Source organism: Schistocerca gregaria, chromosome 2 (genome assembly GCF_023897955.1).
Source record: "Schistocerca gregaria isolate iqSchGreg1 chromosome 2, iqSchGreg1.2, whole genome shotgun sequence".
Classification (NCBI taxonomy): Eukaryota; Metazoa; Arthropoda; class Insecta; order Orthoptera; family Acrididae; genus Schistocerca; species Schistocerca gregaria.
In genome coordinates, this window is record NC_064921.1 from 678,318,486 (window position 1) to 678,334,884 (window position 16,399).

Below are 16,399 nucleotides of genomic sequence, written 5' to 3' on the forward strand. Positions count from 1 at the left end.
TACTTACCTTATTAATCCCCCTATATCCGCCAATTTCGATACGGAGAAAAGTGCGCATTAAAAAACTGCGTAATAAATGTACGAGTAGAAGTCATACAAATGTCAAATGTTCAAATGTGTGTGGAATCTTATGGGACTTGACTGCTAAGGTCATCAGTCCCTAAGCTTACACACTACTTAACCTAAATTATCCTAAGGGCAAACACACACACCGATGCCCGAGGGAGTACTCCAACCTCCGCCGCCGGGACCAGCCGCAAAGTCCATGATTGCAGCGCCCCAGACCGCTCGGATAATCCCGCGCGGCATACAAATGTCCCCAGCTCCATAGCCAGGTACATTCGTCGCTGGGCGATCACCATCGTTGAGTGGTGTTGACAGTAAAAGTACACAAGCAGCAGTTGTAAAAGATTCTTTTCTCGTTTTCTTTGACAAAACGCGTTTTCGAGTACTGTATATGACGACGAAGAGGGCTCAGGTTTCAATAAAGAGTCTACCTCATCATGACTAGATCGTGCGTCATTCACTTTAGCAGCGGTTTTTCTCCAAAAAAATGGGGGGGGGGGGGCGGATGAGGGATGTTTGGGGTTGTGAGCCATAATATCTTCAGGTCCATTTGGCGGTACAAGGGCGACCTGCCAAGCATGAGTCACCGGTCTGCCACTTGCAGAGCGGCTAACGCGCGGTTGGCAGTAGCGCTCGATTCGCGCGTAATTTGTTTGGATCCTGGTGTTTGAAGACATTTTCACTGCTGTTATTTGGCTGGCAAGGGAGGAAAGCTCCTGGTAAAAAGTTCCTGATCACCAGACGTAGCACCAATGTATAAAATTTATCTCCAAACCGCAGTATCTCACGGACTGACGGCATTGGTTATGAACTTCAAGCTTGGCCGTTACTATTTGAGAGGAGTACGCTGTGTACCGCTACCGTATTCCAATCTCCCCACTGACTTTCATCACCAAAGACAACAATACACAATTTATTCTATAGTCACTCATCACTAACTCTATGGTCACTCATCACAGTAACGTATGCTAAAACAGTTACATTTAAATTACAGCAACTTCTCTTTGCTAGGTAAAATCGATCAACTGAAATGAAATCATTTTCGATTTTAGCGGTTAGAATCTTAAGGAATATGTCAATCAAAGATGCTGTATGGCAATCATATTTACTTGGTAAATCATAGTAATAATCGTACAGAAACAACACTCTATTCAGTTGTTTATCAAACATTTTATTTGTGAATAACGTTTGTAGCACACTATGCGTTCGTGTTCTAAAATGAATGCCACTTAACAGCCACATTCTTGACCGGGTACAAATAAAAATGCAGGACACAAAAACGTTTTTCGCTGTAAAAATATAATGTCCAGTCTGTGAAACTTGCAATATTCACAAGATATTCTGCTACCAAGATATGAAGAAATCAAAAACTTTTTCATTTTCCTCCGTTTAGGTGAACGATATACACAGACAAATTTGTAATAAGACGGGCCGGCATCCCGTAAATACTTGATGATAATTAGCAACAGGCCGCCCACACGTTGCCAAGATTGTTTCGACCACTCAGCAGAAGTTTCGCTGGGAAGCCCCTACATTTCCTCCAAACAGTCCCGATTCCCCCCCCCCCCCCCCCCCAACGACTTCCATATCTTCGGAGGCCTGAAAAAAAAAAAAAAAAAAGAAGACATTCGTAGCCGTCAATTTGCTTCGGACGAAGAGGTGCACGCCTCGCTACAATTATGGTTCCGTAGGCAACCTTATCCATTTCTGCATGAAAACATCGACCATCCTGTCTTACATAGGGATGTGTATGTTTATATTTGTGGCACATACTTTTAAGATAATAAACAGTTTACTTATTTGTTTCCATGCGTCTCATTTTCATTTGGCTACCCCTTGTAGGTTATCTACATGATCACCATATAGATAATCTCACTCCTATTAATCCAACTTGGTAAGGGTCCCAGAATGTAGAGCACTAGTGAAGAATCGGACGGGTGAGGGCCCTGTAAAGTATCTACTTCGTAGGTGAATTAAATTTCCTTAACACTCATTCAAACAAAGTCAGTCAGCTTTTCTTTAATATGTAGTTTTACGTGCTCATTTCCCTATAAATCGCTCACAACTAGTACATTAAAAGTGATTAAAAATGTTACTAAAAAGCAGAAAATCTACATTGATAATGCGAATGACACTGGGTAAGTGGCTAAGCGTCAAGGTGCACCATAGCTTGGTTCCACGCTAAGCTGTAAATCCCATTGTGGTAAGTGGCTGGGAAGATCAAAGGTCGGAGGAAGACAAGGGCATCCTACTTGCTGTAGGACAATGCCCGGTAAGGCACTGTGGTGTTCACACCATGTTTCAGGTTAATCTACAGCTACATGTATACTCCACAAGCTGCTGTACAATCCGCAACAGATGAAACCTCGAACCCAAAATTAGCGGTTTTCTGCTATATTCCATTAATCTACTGAGCTTGGTAAAATAAACGTCCCTAGTCCAGATGAATGTCTACGTGCGCGATAGACAATGGTGGTAGCAATACTGTTGCAAAAAATTAGCGCAATTACCGTTGTCCAAATTTGTCCAATAGGGTTTCACAAAAACAATGTTGCCTTTCTACCAAAGATACCCATTTAACGTCCCGGTCACCTCTATTACACTTTCGTACCGTATGTATAGATCTGGTAACAATGTGTGCCTGAATCCGTTAGACGACACCTTCAGCTTTAACCCTTTCACGACCAGTTTTTTTTTTCGGAGTGAAAGACGTTATTGTTGGAAATTTCAATTAATGTCGTGGGCAGAAGTAATTAAATATTTCTCTCCGTTTAGTTTCCTTGAGGGAAGGACGTATGGGGTTATATACACAGGGTGATTCAGCTGCCCCTGCCGCTATCGTTTTATGCAACCCGTAGTGTAACAGCTGGCAGTCAAACATTTCTCTCGCTCGCTACGCGCCAACTGTTAGTCCTACAGCAAAGACGAGAAGGCCCTCTTTTGTGGGAAATTTAATGCAGTAAGTTTTTTTAATGGGGAACGTTTTCGTTGAGGCCACGGTTTTAGAAATATTCAAGTAAAACGTACACAAGTGACCTTCGAACGCACCTCTACCCCGCACTCATCCCTCATGGGTCAAGATTCCTAGAATTACCGGCTACACGAACTCTTTCCGATATTCTATCATTTTTAACTCTGTTGATTGGGCTATTACGCCACCAGTATAGTCAGCTACTTCGTTAACATTTTTAATTTAGCCGTGCTCGTGAGGGTAATGAAAGAAAAACGGGTTTTGTAAGCGTTACGCTAAAACTAATTACGTTGACAATTCGATCCAAACTTAGCCTTTACAATCACAATAGTTTCGTAGTCATAAGGACTGAAGAATACAACGATGTAATTGTTTATTTTATGCTGTGAAGATGCACAAAACTGTTAGGTAAAATTTACACCCACGTCAGTTTTACAGTATGTGAGTGCTCGACTAAGCCGATAGCGTAACAAGACTAGTCAATGAAGACCAAAAAAAGATCGAATGTGGGAATTAATTCGCTGAGTCGCTAATACTTTTACAGTAATAGGAGGGAGTGCCAGATCAACATACCAGAAATTCTGACTGGTGGGGGCTGAATATGGCAGTGGGGAGGGGGGTTTTAAGGTAAGTTTTGTACGTTTTTACTGACTCCGAAACTACGTCCTCTAGCTAAGAAGTATCCCAGTACAACAGTTAACTACATTAAATTTCCTGCACGAGGGTCCTCTTCGTATTTTTTGTAGGACTAATAGTTTACCCATAGCGAGTGAGAGAATATAAAAATGTCGTGCGTGGTTTATGGAGGCCACCTATAACATTGCTGGCTGCATGAAACAACAGCTGTAGGGGCAACTGACTCATCCCGCATAAGTACCTCCGAGGATAAGGGACGACCGTGCTAAAACTAGAAGAGATGTCAGTCGAGAGAGCATCTCAATAACATTTTAATTCACATTACAGGTGCTCAATATGGTGAGCGTTTGTGATACGGCAAATGTCAACCCGTGCGTGCGATTGATTGATTGATTGGAATTAACCGCGAAGGCAGGATAGCAGCCCACTTTGCAAATCTGTTCACTGGCTTGCTTATCTGTACGTTTTTACTGAATCCGAAACTACAGCATCATCATCAAAGGCAGTTTTTCACATGGTAGTTCTCCAGGCTGTCCTGTCTTCTGCCATCCTCTCCAGGTCTGCATAATTTCCTCTTCCCTTCATGTCGTCTATCATCCTTCTTCCTCTCAGTCTTCTCCCACAAACCAATCCTTCCAAAGCATCTACAAGCAAGCACTCACTTCTCAGTGAATGTCCCAAGCAGTTCTATTTCCTTTCTCTTACAACCTTCAGCAGACTTTTTCTCTCACCAACTCTTTCCAGTACTCTTCATTACTCACTCTTTCCAGACAGATTATTCTCTCCTTTCTCCTCCACATCCACATATCAAATGCATCTAACCTTTTTTCATCCTCTAGTCTCAGCGTCCATGTTTCTGCCCCATATTGTGCCACACTCCAGACAAAACATTTGCCAGGCCTTTTCCTTAATTCTTTGTCTAATTTGCCACATAAGAGCCTCCTCTATATGTTGAATGCCTCCTTCGCTATGGCAATTCGAGTTTTCACCTTCTGGTGACATCTCAAACCTTCAGTTCTTGTGCTTCCAAGATATTTAAATGCACTTACTTGGCTAATGGTAGACTGTTCTATTTTAATATTGGACAGTCTGCGTCTTGTACTGATGACCATACTCTTTGTTTTTGATGTATTTATTTGCATCCCATATTCCACACAAGCTTCATTCAGATAATTGAGCATGTTATGCACTGTCCGCTCACTTTCTGCCACTAATACCATGTCAACAACAACTCTTTTACATTCTATTCTCTTTCCACCAATACATATTCCTCTTTTCCCATCTAAGCTTTTCGCAATAATCTCTTCAAGGCTTATCTGCAGGCGCGAACTGATTCGATGCGACAACATGCAGCGGAGTAGAGGGTTAACAATGACACTTGAAGACAGTGGAACCTTCCAGTGCGACTGTAATAAGAATTCTGGATACCATACGCAGGGATGCCATTACTAGGAGGGACTTTGACACATTGCAACAACGTGCAGCAGCTTGCTACGGATTTTCTGACAATCTATCGTGGGACATATACATCCCAGTGCCAGTGAAGTCAAGTGACGAAAAGAGCAAACTCCCGCGCAGTCGAAAATTTGGAAGATGACGCGGCGAAGGCGCCAGCGACGTAACGGTGGATATACGCGCAGCCACCCAGGTGAGCACGTGACTCAGAGGCGGGGGCGGCCCTGACTCGCAGGTTCGTGCTTTCCCTCGCCGCGTCGCGCAGGCTGAGGCGGCGGCCGCCGCTTCCCAGAAGCGCTGACTTCACCAGGCCTCGAAAGTCAGCTGCTCAGGTCCGTAGATAAGCTAGACCCGCAGGCACAGCAGCGGGTTTAAAACACAACGCGGTTGCACTTTTCCCACAGTGTCTAACGGCACCTTCTTTATTTGCTCTCAAAAACGTCAAAACGGTCTTAAAGATGTTAATTCGTAGGGTGGCCTTTTTTTAGTCGATACAACGGCGCAACTGAATAACCATACGCCTATGATCGCTACCGTTCTAGACCTCTCCCTCTCCCTCTCTCTCCTTCTTTCTTACTCTCTCTCTCTCTCTCTCTCTCTCTCTCTCTCTCTCTCTCTCACACACACACACACACGCACACACACACACATACACAGGGGAAGGGGTGGGGGGGGGGGGGAGGAGGGGGAGGGAGGGAGAGAGGGAGGGAAGGAGAGGGAAAGAGAAAGTTTTGGCCATGGGGTAAACTAACTCACTGGATAACTATCAGCGAGTCGTGTGCACAGCAAGACAGTTTGCGAGACATGGAAGAGAGCCAGAACCGGATCCAATCCGCGAGGCGGATTAACGACCGTTGGTCTGATACTCTGACTAGCCTGAGTAATGGGCGTCAGTGATTTTCCACGCTCGTTCATGCAAATGCTAGCCTGGTCTGCAGTCTCCACATCAGAAAACACGATAGCACACAGAACAAAGTTTACCCGAGTCACAGAGATACCGTAGGCGACAAAATTTAAAAGAAAATAAATTTCGCAAAACAAAAAAAAACTGCGTACGCTGTACGACTGTATATATGCTGAGAAAGAGAGAAAAAATATCACTCATATCACAGAATTAATCTACTACTGCCTGGCCTTCCGTCGTCAACGCATATGTCTCAGAAATTGTCAGAAGTTTGAGACAATTAGAAAGATATCCAGTCTCTGGTTGATCATTAATCCGCATTAAACTGTAGCGAAATACTGGAAGACTTGCCGAGGATCGACAGTTCGCGCATGGCCTCGCAGTTGACCCTCACTGTCAGGGTGTTGAAAAAAGCATCACATATTCCTGAAGGAGACAGTATGCATCAAAATTTGAAGAACAGTTTGTAAAATTTCACGTTCCGAAACCAATATAGTTTAAGATGTGGACCGTTTTACTTCTGACGAGTAATGCATACGATACGGTGGTGGTGGTGGTGGTGGTGGTGGCAGTGTTATTCGCAACAGATTACAACAATACTCACGAGTGGGCACAAGCAAATCCTCGAGCAAGCATGGAGTTGAAGCATTAGGATCGCTTTAGTACCAATGTATAAACAGGAGTTGTCAGTGACAGACTAATGGTGTTACACGCTTTATGTAACACCTTAGCAAGTGTTGCCACCACCTGTTTCTTCTCCACGAATTACCAGCGTTATGACAGAACGCTACTCTTGCAGAAATGCGACTGTGGTTTATACACGATGGGGCCTCATCCCATTCACTACAGATCGTGCGGCAGTACCTCACTGCAACGTTTCATGGGCTATGGGTTGGTCAAGGAGGTTCAGCAGCATGGCCTCCCCGTTCACCAGACCTGAATCCGTTGTATTTCTGGCTATGGGGACATTTAAAGGCGTCTGTTTAAAACCAACCCCTCGATGACGTGCAGACATTACAGGAGCGTGTGACAAGTGCACGTGAGGCAATCCCAATGCAGCCAGACGTATTCATAAAAAGATTGTGTCATTCACTGCGAAGAAGGGCTGAAGGATAAATGAGAACGCGCAGTAACCATATGCAGCACTGGTCATAGTGCCCACTTCTATTTAACAGACGGATAGGAATAAAGGACATATTGGTCCATGACTCAACAGGCATTGGTTTTTAGACGCGGAGTTTTTGTACTACTTTTTACCAATACAACCCCCAATCGGAATAGGTGACAGTTTTTTGAGCACCCTGTAACATATATATGAAATTCCGTGTAAATAGACTAAAAGACCTATTATTTTTGATTAGACTAATTTCTACAAATTACCAACAGTATAATATCTATCGCATTCGTACGGAGAGACCTAAAGTGGAAGGAAGACGTTATTCAAATAGTGAACAGACAAATACCACACTCAGATTCAATTCAAGAATCCTAAGAAAACGCAATACACCCTTGAAACGTCTAACTTCGAAAATACAGTTCGACTAGGCCATAAGAATTAGTCGACAATGTAGGGGTATTATCCAGTACAATAAAAGGAAGAATTGGAAAACATAAAGGGAGAACAGTGCGTTTCGTCATTAATGTCTTCAGTAAGTGCGGTAGCGGTACCGAAATGCTTAAAAAGTCTCTAGTGACTGAGGCTACAAGATAGGTGTTGTAAATCACGGAGAAGCCGAACGATTGTTGCAGGAGAGCACGTCGCTAGAAATTGCAGAACGTACATCCTGCAAAATGACCGTGACGAGAATTTTGAGGTCTGAAGAAAGCTTACCGCCAGCCACTCTTGGCGCGCGTCATTCCCGTTTGCAACAGAGAACGTACATCATATTAGTGCAACAAGTATCCTCCACTGCAAACTAAAATGTTGCTTCCTGATTCTACATGTAGATTGCGAAATCTTAATATTGTTCGCGTAGAATAGCGCCATTTCTTGTCATAGTAATGGTAAAAAATGAGCACGGAAAAACGATAAAAACTTATTTTGTATATATTACTGAGTTTACCTGCAGAGAATTTGATTTATGTATGCGAACTGAGCATTAGCAGCACGCCAACTCAATAGTGGTTATGTTAATCCATGATTTTTCATACGCAATGTTCCACAGTTGTGATGTATTGCACGAATGACTCTGTGACTGACATCTTCCGCTGCTGAGGTAATCTATAACTTTTATTCACAAATTGTTTCAATTTTCAGTTAAAAAGTTGAGATCCTTATCTGCGTGTCACAAGAATAATCACTGTCACAGACTGGTTGGATGTAATGAGTAAGTTCCCACTTCTTTTCATCACTCCAAATAACTTTTAGCCTACAAAGAAATAAGAAATCTATCAAGCAAATGTTGTTGAGCTACGAGCGAGACATTAACCAGTATGACCGCCTACCTTCTATCTTTGTTCGTTAGGAAGACATGAAAAGCTGTTTTTTGTTTTATCCGTAACTTTCTTCCTCCCCTGAAGACCTCTCCAATAATGTACCACAAAATCGACTGCTCTCGTGTGCTAGCAGAAACATGAAGGAAATGGACACCAATCACTCAGCCAACCGTCTTCAGTTGAAGGTTTGTATGTGAGCTCAATGTACACGAACGAGGAGAAAGTATAAATGCTACTGAACCACAAAGAATGTAACCGCAACAATATTTTCTCATTTAGAATACGGGTAAACGAAGTACACAAATATTGATGCTGAAATGCTTGAAATGCAACACCGCCTCAAATGTGCCCCATTAGTATTAAGACGAACCTTATGTTTACCAAGCTACTGGTATAACATCTCTCTCACACGAGTGCGAAGAATGGACTGCTTGAAGAAGGCACATACGATGCCTGGAAAAGTACAATCAGCGCTGCCTGAGAAGGACTTTACTAGCGAAATGGCAAGATCGGCGCGCTAATATCAGTGTTCTGGAAGAAGCAAACTCTACTGACATTGAAGCCATGATCATCAAGCATCAACTCTGTTGGACGGGTCACATTTTTCGTATGCCTACACCCCGTTTACTAAAACAAATTATGTTGTCCCGGCTAAAAGATGGTCGAAAAGTAGGAAGGCCAAAGAAACTGTACAAAGGTTCATTAAAGGACAACATGAAAGGATGTCAAACAGAAACTGGTACTGGGAAAGTACTGCACTTAATCGCCCAGTATGGCGTCGCAATGTCTGGGAAGGAATCCAGCGCTTCGAGCAACTGAGGTGGAAAACAAAAACTGATAAGGGTAATCCTAGGAAACAACGGGAACTCCTGAAGATGAGCAACGCTACGCAGCCAGTACCCACCAGAACAAACGTCTGTCGAGAATGTGGAGAAATCCACAACTCCAGAATGGGCCTCTTCAGTGACTTAAGATCCCATGGATACTGAGTTACGTAGAAGACAACCATACTCGTCAGCGAGTACAGCCCATCACCATCACATGTAGTACAAAATGGTTCAAATGGTTCTGAGCGCTATGGGACTTAACATCTGTGGTCATCAGTCCCCTAGAACTTAGAACTACTTAAACCTAACTGACCTAAGGACATCACACGCATCCATGCCCGAGGTAGGAGTCGAACGTGCGGCGTAGCGGTCACGCGGTTTCAGACTGAAGCGCCTATAACATGTAGTACAGTACTGAAGTACTTTCAAAAGAAATGTTGTACGTAGTAATGGCAGTCCTTTACTAAAAGCGACATCAGCATTACTTTTCTTTTATTCTGGTTGAAGGCGGGAATAATGCTGCTCAGTCAGTGGAACTCTTAGAGTTGACTGAACGACTGGAGTACGTGTTCTCCGTGTTTCCATTTATTTACTGACAAATCCAGCATGTGAACGAACTACGTTGTGGTAGTGCAGCACGAAGTCAGTTTTGTGTCACTTTTTATTAGCGGCATGTTTACAGTATATGAATGGTACACTGTGGTACTTTTTTGAAAAGGTGAACAGAGGAAGAGTATTACTGGATAGAAATATATATGGAGCCATTTGGAAAAAAAAAAAATCATCGCCGTTCATGCTTTCGTAACGAACAATGTTACAAGAAAGTCAATCATGCTGGTTAATGTCTGCCTGGTACCTGAACAACATTTGCTTGACACGTATTTTTTTTTATTTTTCTTCTGGGAAAATAATTATTTGAGGTATTCAACACCAATGTGCTGACTGTGCTGTGGTAGTGCACATACATACACTGACGTGACAAAAGTCATGGGACGCCCCCTAGTATCGTGTCGGACCTATTTTGGCCGACATAGTGCAGCAACTCTACGTGGCATGGTCTCAACAAGTCGTTGGACATCTCCTGCAGAAATACCGAACCATGTTGCCTCTATGGTCGTATCCGGTGCAGGATTTCGTCCATCTGCTGACCCCTCGATTATGTCCAATAAACGTTCGACGGGATTCATGTCGGGCGGTTAGGGTGTCCAAATCATTCGCCTGGATTATCCATAATGTTCTTCAAATCAATCGCGAACAACTGTGACCCGATGACATGGCGGATTGTCATCCGTAAAAATTACATCATTGTTTGGGAACACGAAGTCGACGAAAGGCTGAAAACGGTCTCCAAGTAGCCGAGCAAAAATTACCAGCCAACGAGCGGCTCCGTTGGACCAGAGGACACACTCCACTGACCGTCAACACAGCCCACACCACTGTGGAGCCACCGCCAGCTTGCACAGTGCCTCGTTGACTCCTTGGATCCTTGGCTTCGTGAGGTCTACGTCACACTCGAACCCTACCACCAGCAACTGAAATCGGGACTCATCTGACCACCCCGAGGTTTTCCAGTCGTCTAGAGGTTCAACCGATATGGTCACGAGATCAGGAGATGCGTGTTGTTAGCAAAAGCACTCGCGTCGCTCACCGCCTGCCATAGCCCATTAACGCCAAATTTCGCCGAACTGTCCAAACATACAAGTTTGTCGTACGTCTTAAAAAGATTTCTGCGGTTATTTTATCCATGCTGCTGATAAGGCTACGCAAACGCCGCTGCTCTCGGTTGTTAAGTGAGGGACTTCGGCCACTTCGTTCTTTGTACCTGAAATTTGGTACTCTCGCACACTCTTGACACTGTCGATCTCGGAATACTGAATTACCTAACAATTTCCGAAATGGGAGGTCTCATGCGTCTACCTTCAACTATCATCCCGCGTTGAAAGTGTATTAATACCCGTCATGCGGCCATAATCACGTCGTCTCCTTTCCACATGAATCACCTGAGTGCAAATGACAGCTCTGCCAATGCACTGTGCCCTTTTACACCTCGTGTACGCGGTACTACCGCCATCTGTTGGTGTGCATTTCGCTGTCCCATGACTTTTGTCACGTGAGTGTGGTGTTACTTCAAACTTCACGTACGTGTACTATTGTTTCGTTCGCGTAACTGACACATTTCAGTAGGTTCGGCGACTATCTATGGAAACACTGCAGGCGTGGGTGGTGTTTGAGCGCAGCGCCCCACGGGCACTTGTTGCGCCGGCCGCGGCGGGGACTGACCTGGAAGCCCTTGTTGTGCCTGCAGCAGGTGCAGCCCAGCAGCAGCAGCACGGCGGCCAGCAGCACCGCCACCGACACCAGTGGCGCCGCCCACAGCCCGGCGCTCGCGCCGCCATCTGCAACAGCACAGCCGACACCTCAGCACCAGCGGCACAAGGGGCGGCGCGGCGCTCCTGCCTTACACACCACATATAATAACTTAAGTAATGGCGTTGGGACCAGGAGAGTGCCACTGAATCGCCATAAAGAATTAATTATATAAATAAACATAAGTGAGGAACGGGACGTAGATGTGTGTTGACCTGCATGCCGTTGGGTGATTGGCACTGCAAAGATTAGATTAGATTAGATTAGATTAGTACTTGTTCCATACATCATGAATAAGACACTTCGTAATGATGTGGAACGTGTCGGGTTAATAAAAGGTGTCTATACAAGACATTACATTACACAAAATATTACATGACACTCAATATTTTTAATTTTTTTTGTGGGTGTTACAATATCCAAAAATTCATCTAATGAGTAGGAGTTGCCATCAAGAAATTCTTTTAATTTCCTTTTAAATGCTATATGGCTATCTGTCAGACTTCTGATGCTATTAGTTAAGTGGCCAAAGACATTTGTGGCAGCATAATTTACCCCCCTTCTGAGCCCTTGAGTAGTGAAGATCATCCTTTCTCCTAGTGTTGTAGCCATGTACACTGCTATTACTTTTGAATTCGTTCGGATTGTTAATAACAAATTATATATACCGTGAAGATTTCTAGCTCTTTAAATAAGTGTCTGCAGGATGATCTTGGATGAGCTCCAGCAATTATTCTGATTACACGCTTTTGTGCAATGAACACTCTTTTACTCAGTGATGACTTACCCCAGAATATGATGCCATACGAAAGCAGAGAATGAAAATAGGCGTGGTAAGCTAATTTACTCAGATGTATATCGCCAAAATTATCAATGATCCTGATAGCATAAGTAGCTGAACTCAAACGTTTCAGCATATCCTCAGTGTGTTTTTTCCAGTTCAACCCCTTATCAATGCATACACCTAGAAATTTTGAATATTCTACCTTAGCTACCGAATTCTGATCGATGTCTACATCTATCAATGAGGTCATTCCATTTACTGTGTGGAACTGTATATACTGTGTTTTGTCAAAGTTTAATGAGAGCCCATTTGCAGAGCACCACTTGATGATTTTCATAAAAACATCGTTTACAATTTCACCAGTTAATTCTTGTCTGTCGGGTGTGATAGCTATACTTGTATCATCGGCAAAATGTACCAGCTTTGCATCTTCGTGAATATAGAATGGCAAATTAATATTTATTAAGAACAGCAGAGGACCCAACACCGAACATTGCGGCACCCCATTCTTGTTTGTTCCCCAGTTTGAGAAATCACCAGTTTTTTGCATATTATGAGAACTGTTTATCTCAACTTTCTGCACTCTTCCAGTTAGGTATGATTTAAACTATTTGAGCACTGTCCCATTCATACCACAGTACTTGAGCTTATCTAGAAGTATTCCATGATTTACACAATCAAAAGCCTTTGATAGATCACAAAAAATCCCAACAGGTGACTTCCGGTTACTCAGAGCATTTAATTTTTCATTAGTGAAAGTATATATAGCATTTTCCGTTGAGAAACCCTTCTGGAAACCAAACTCACATTTTGTTAAAACTGTATGGGGGATGGAGGTTCACATTTTGTTAGTGGCTCCCGATGAAACTTATCACCCTGACTTCTAACACCCCACAGATGCCAATGATTTTAATAATACAGCTACAAAATTTTTAAACCTAATAATAGTAAAAAAATAATAATGGAAGAATAAGAGAGACTACAAAATTTAACTACCCTTGGACAAATGACAAATCTTAGCAAGGGTAGGGAAAAACGAGGTGGCTTTTCAATTAACAAAACGCCAGTGTAACAAGAAATCTTTATCCATGAGTACAAAATTATAACATTACAACACAGTCATTAGACCAGAATCCCTGTCGTCAAATACAGCCAAACAATTAGGTGAAATACGAAACAACCAAGAAAATATTGGGACCAAAATATAACAATGGGAATTGAGAAGTAATAAAGAGGCTTATGAAAGAATACACACTTTCAGGACGAGAGGTGTTCTATTCTGTGGACACTTAAAAGACTAGATAAAAAATGAATAACAAAAGAATTTTTAACTTTTCTGACAGAAACCCAAAAATTTCCAATGACTTGGATCACAGCAGTGTAAGTAGACCTGAGGGATATGGAAATAATGGAGGAAGAAACAGGATAAAGAAAATTTCATAGCAAAAGTAAAACGTTTCAGGGGTTTCCAAGAGAGACAGGAGAAAAAAAAGGCAGGCGCAATATGAGAAGAAGAATGAAGAGAGCAACACACAGAAAGGAGGAAAAACTACTGGCTACTGGAAAGAAAGGCCAAACCAATAATAATAATAATAATAATAATAATGTTTAGATCAGTGCTTAGTACAGCACCTGAACATCCAAGAAATTTCAGTACAGAGAAATACACTCTACGACAAAATAATAATAATAACAAAAAACAAATTACGTACTACGGAGTAGGTGAAAAATTGATATTCATAGAGGCAAACATAAAAAATATAGATTTGTAAACTTTGGTGGCCGATGGATGAATGTCTGACGTTGCAGCGCAGTCTCAACGCGCAAAATGGCCCTTAGCAGTATGGGACATAACGTCTGAGGTCATCAGTCCCCTAGAACTTAGAACTACTTAAACCTAATTAACCTAAGGACATCACACACATCCATGCCCGAGGCAGGATTCGAACCTGCGACCGTAGCGGTCGCGCGGTTCCAGACTGTAGCGCCTAGAACCGCTCGGGTTATCGTAATAATACAGGAAGTTGCTGAGTATGTTACTTCGCTGAAAAATTGTTTAAAATTATAAAAGAGTACTTATTATAAACAATAAAATGTTAGGATCTGATTTCATTCCGCGTATACCAGCAACTAATAAACAAACAATAACGTCTACTGCCGTTTGGAATTTTAATAGCGAGTCAAGAAGAAATGAGAATACGGGATATTTCCGTCAATACAAGACTGACACCAAAAAAGTTTTAGTGATACCAATTCCGTCGTCATAGGCCCGCTCTTATTTTCAAAATACAGTATGTTCCATGTTAAAGTAATACTGGCTGTTTTAAAAAGAATGACCTGATTTTAAAAAAATCCATATTTATTGATAAAAACATACTGCAAACATGGAATGACTTGCAAAATACACCTAAAATCTGAAAGTTTTATCTACGCTATTACGAATTCTCTGTGTGTCCACTAACAGCAGAACGAACATGTCGGGACTATAGTTAAAATCGTCATAAACTTTACACACAGTTTATCTGCTTTTACAGACGTTACAGCTACTGTTATTCTGTTCTTAACTACTTCTACGTTCACGAGGTAAAGGGGAGATGAACACACTTTGCTTGACATTGCACGGGGTGATGTTTGGCGATCTTGGAAGCCAAAAATGCAGGGCAATATCTCGTGGTCCCGTGCGCCCTATTCAGCATCGAGGCAGAGCGTCAATGAGAAACTGGCGTACGTTGTTGTCGTGGAACTCCATCCTGTTGGAAAACGAAGTCATCGGAATCCTGAAGCTGTGGAAAAAACCAGTTCCATGGCATTTGAAAGTAGTTAATTCCAGCCACTGCGGTTTCCTCAAAATAGAAGGGACCGAACATTTTTTCGCGAGAAGTGTCACGAAAGAAGTGTCACGAAAAACGTTCACTTTAGGTGAGTCTCTTTCGCGTTCAATAAAGTTATGAGGGTTCAGGAGCCTCCACATGCGCACGCTACCGATAACATGAAAAGCTGGTTCATCACTGAAAATTCGTGGAAAAAAGGTAAAATGATGTTGTTTATGCTGCTGCTGGATGACACAGAGCATTTGTAGTAAGTAATATAGCTAAAATTAAGATTAAGCAATTTATCCCTCGTTTGTGGTATGTTTTTATACAGAAATGTGGAGTTTTCAAATCAGGTCACTCTTTTTGAAGCACCCTGCACTTTACAAAAAGTTCTATATACAAAAACAAGAGGTTCTGCAAGTGAGATTACGCAGTGGTACGGAGTGTTTTGCTGTGTGCTTAACGCTCTTTTTTTAAAAAATTCTACCGAGTTAATGGACCAACTTTTCTGGAATACATCAACGTACGTAGCTAGTGAAAAGAAAAGAACGGTGCTGTAACACACGCCAATATTACCAGCGTAAAAACTTCGCCGCACGTTAACTGCGTCTAAAGTGAGGCAGAACACAACGGCGCAGTGCAATTTCTCGTGCACTTTCACAGAAGCGTGGCGTAAAGGGGCTGAAACAACGACATAGTAGCCTTGGCACTACAATATTCCGTTATTTCAGTGGAAAACTTTTACTGCCATACCTTTACGGGAGATACATCACCGTACTCCTATTTACCCGGGCTATCCATTGCCGATACCAAAGTACAGTGTTTCCTTATAAATTTAAAGAAGTACATTGCTGTTTCAACATCTCGGTGGGTAAAAACTCTAAATACTCGCTCACTGAAACAGTTCTTTCCATAATTTTGATAATTAATGAAATACTAGGTGTACCCACGCACTTTTTGCACTGGATATGGTCCAACTGACGTTAGGTGACTTTTTTCGTCTTTTTTTTAGGACATTTTATTTTCGTAATGTCTACGTAGAGCTACACACCTTAATGCGAACGGTAAATATCCATTCCATTTTCATTACAAGTGTAATTTTGTTTTCCCAATGGATTTTGTAGCCTACACGTCGTACAG

General features: G+C 42.4%; 1 protein-coding gene across 11 annotated transcripts in view; it reads right to left on the minus strand.

The window, feature by feature from the left end:
• LOC126334745 (uncharacterized) overlaps nt 1–16,399 on the minus strand; it is a 636,264-nt gene that overhangs the window by 264,836 nt on the left and 355,029 nt on the right. For all 11 annotated transcript variants that reach the window (XM_049997303.1, XM_049997294.1, XM_049997304.1 and 8 more), the window contains exon 2: nt 11,576–11,691. In XM_049997303.1, the coding sequence (XP_049853260.1) occupies nt 11,576–11,691 (116 nt within the window). The remainder of the gene's footprint in view (nt 1–11,575; nt 11,692–16,399) is intronic.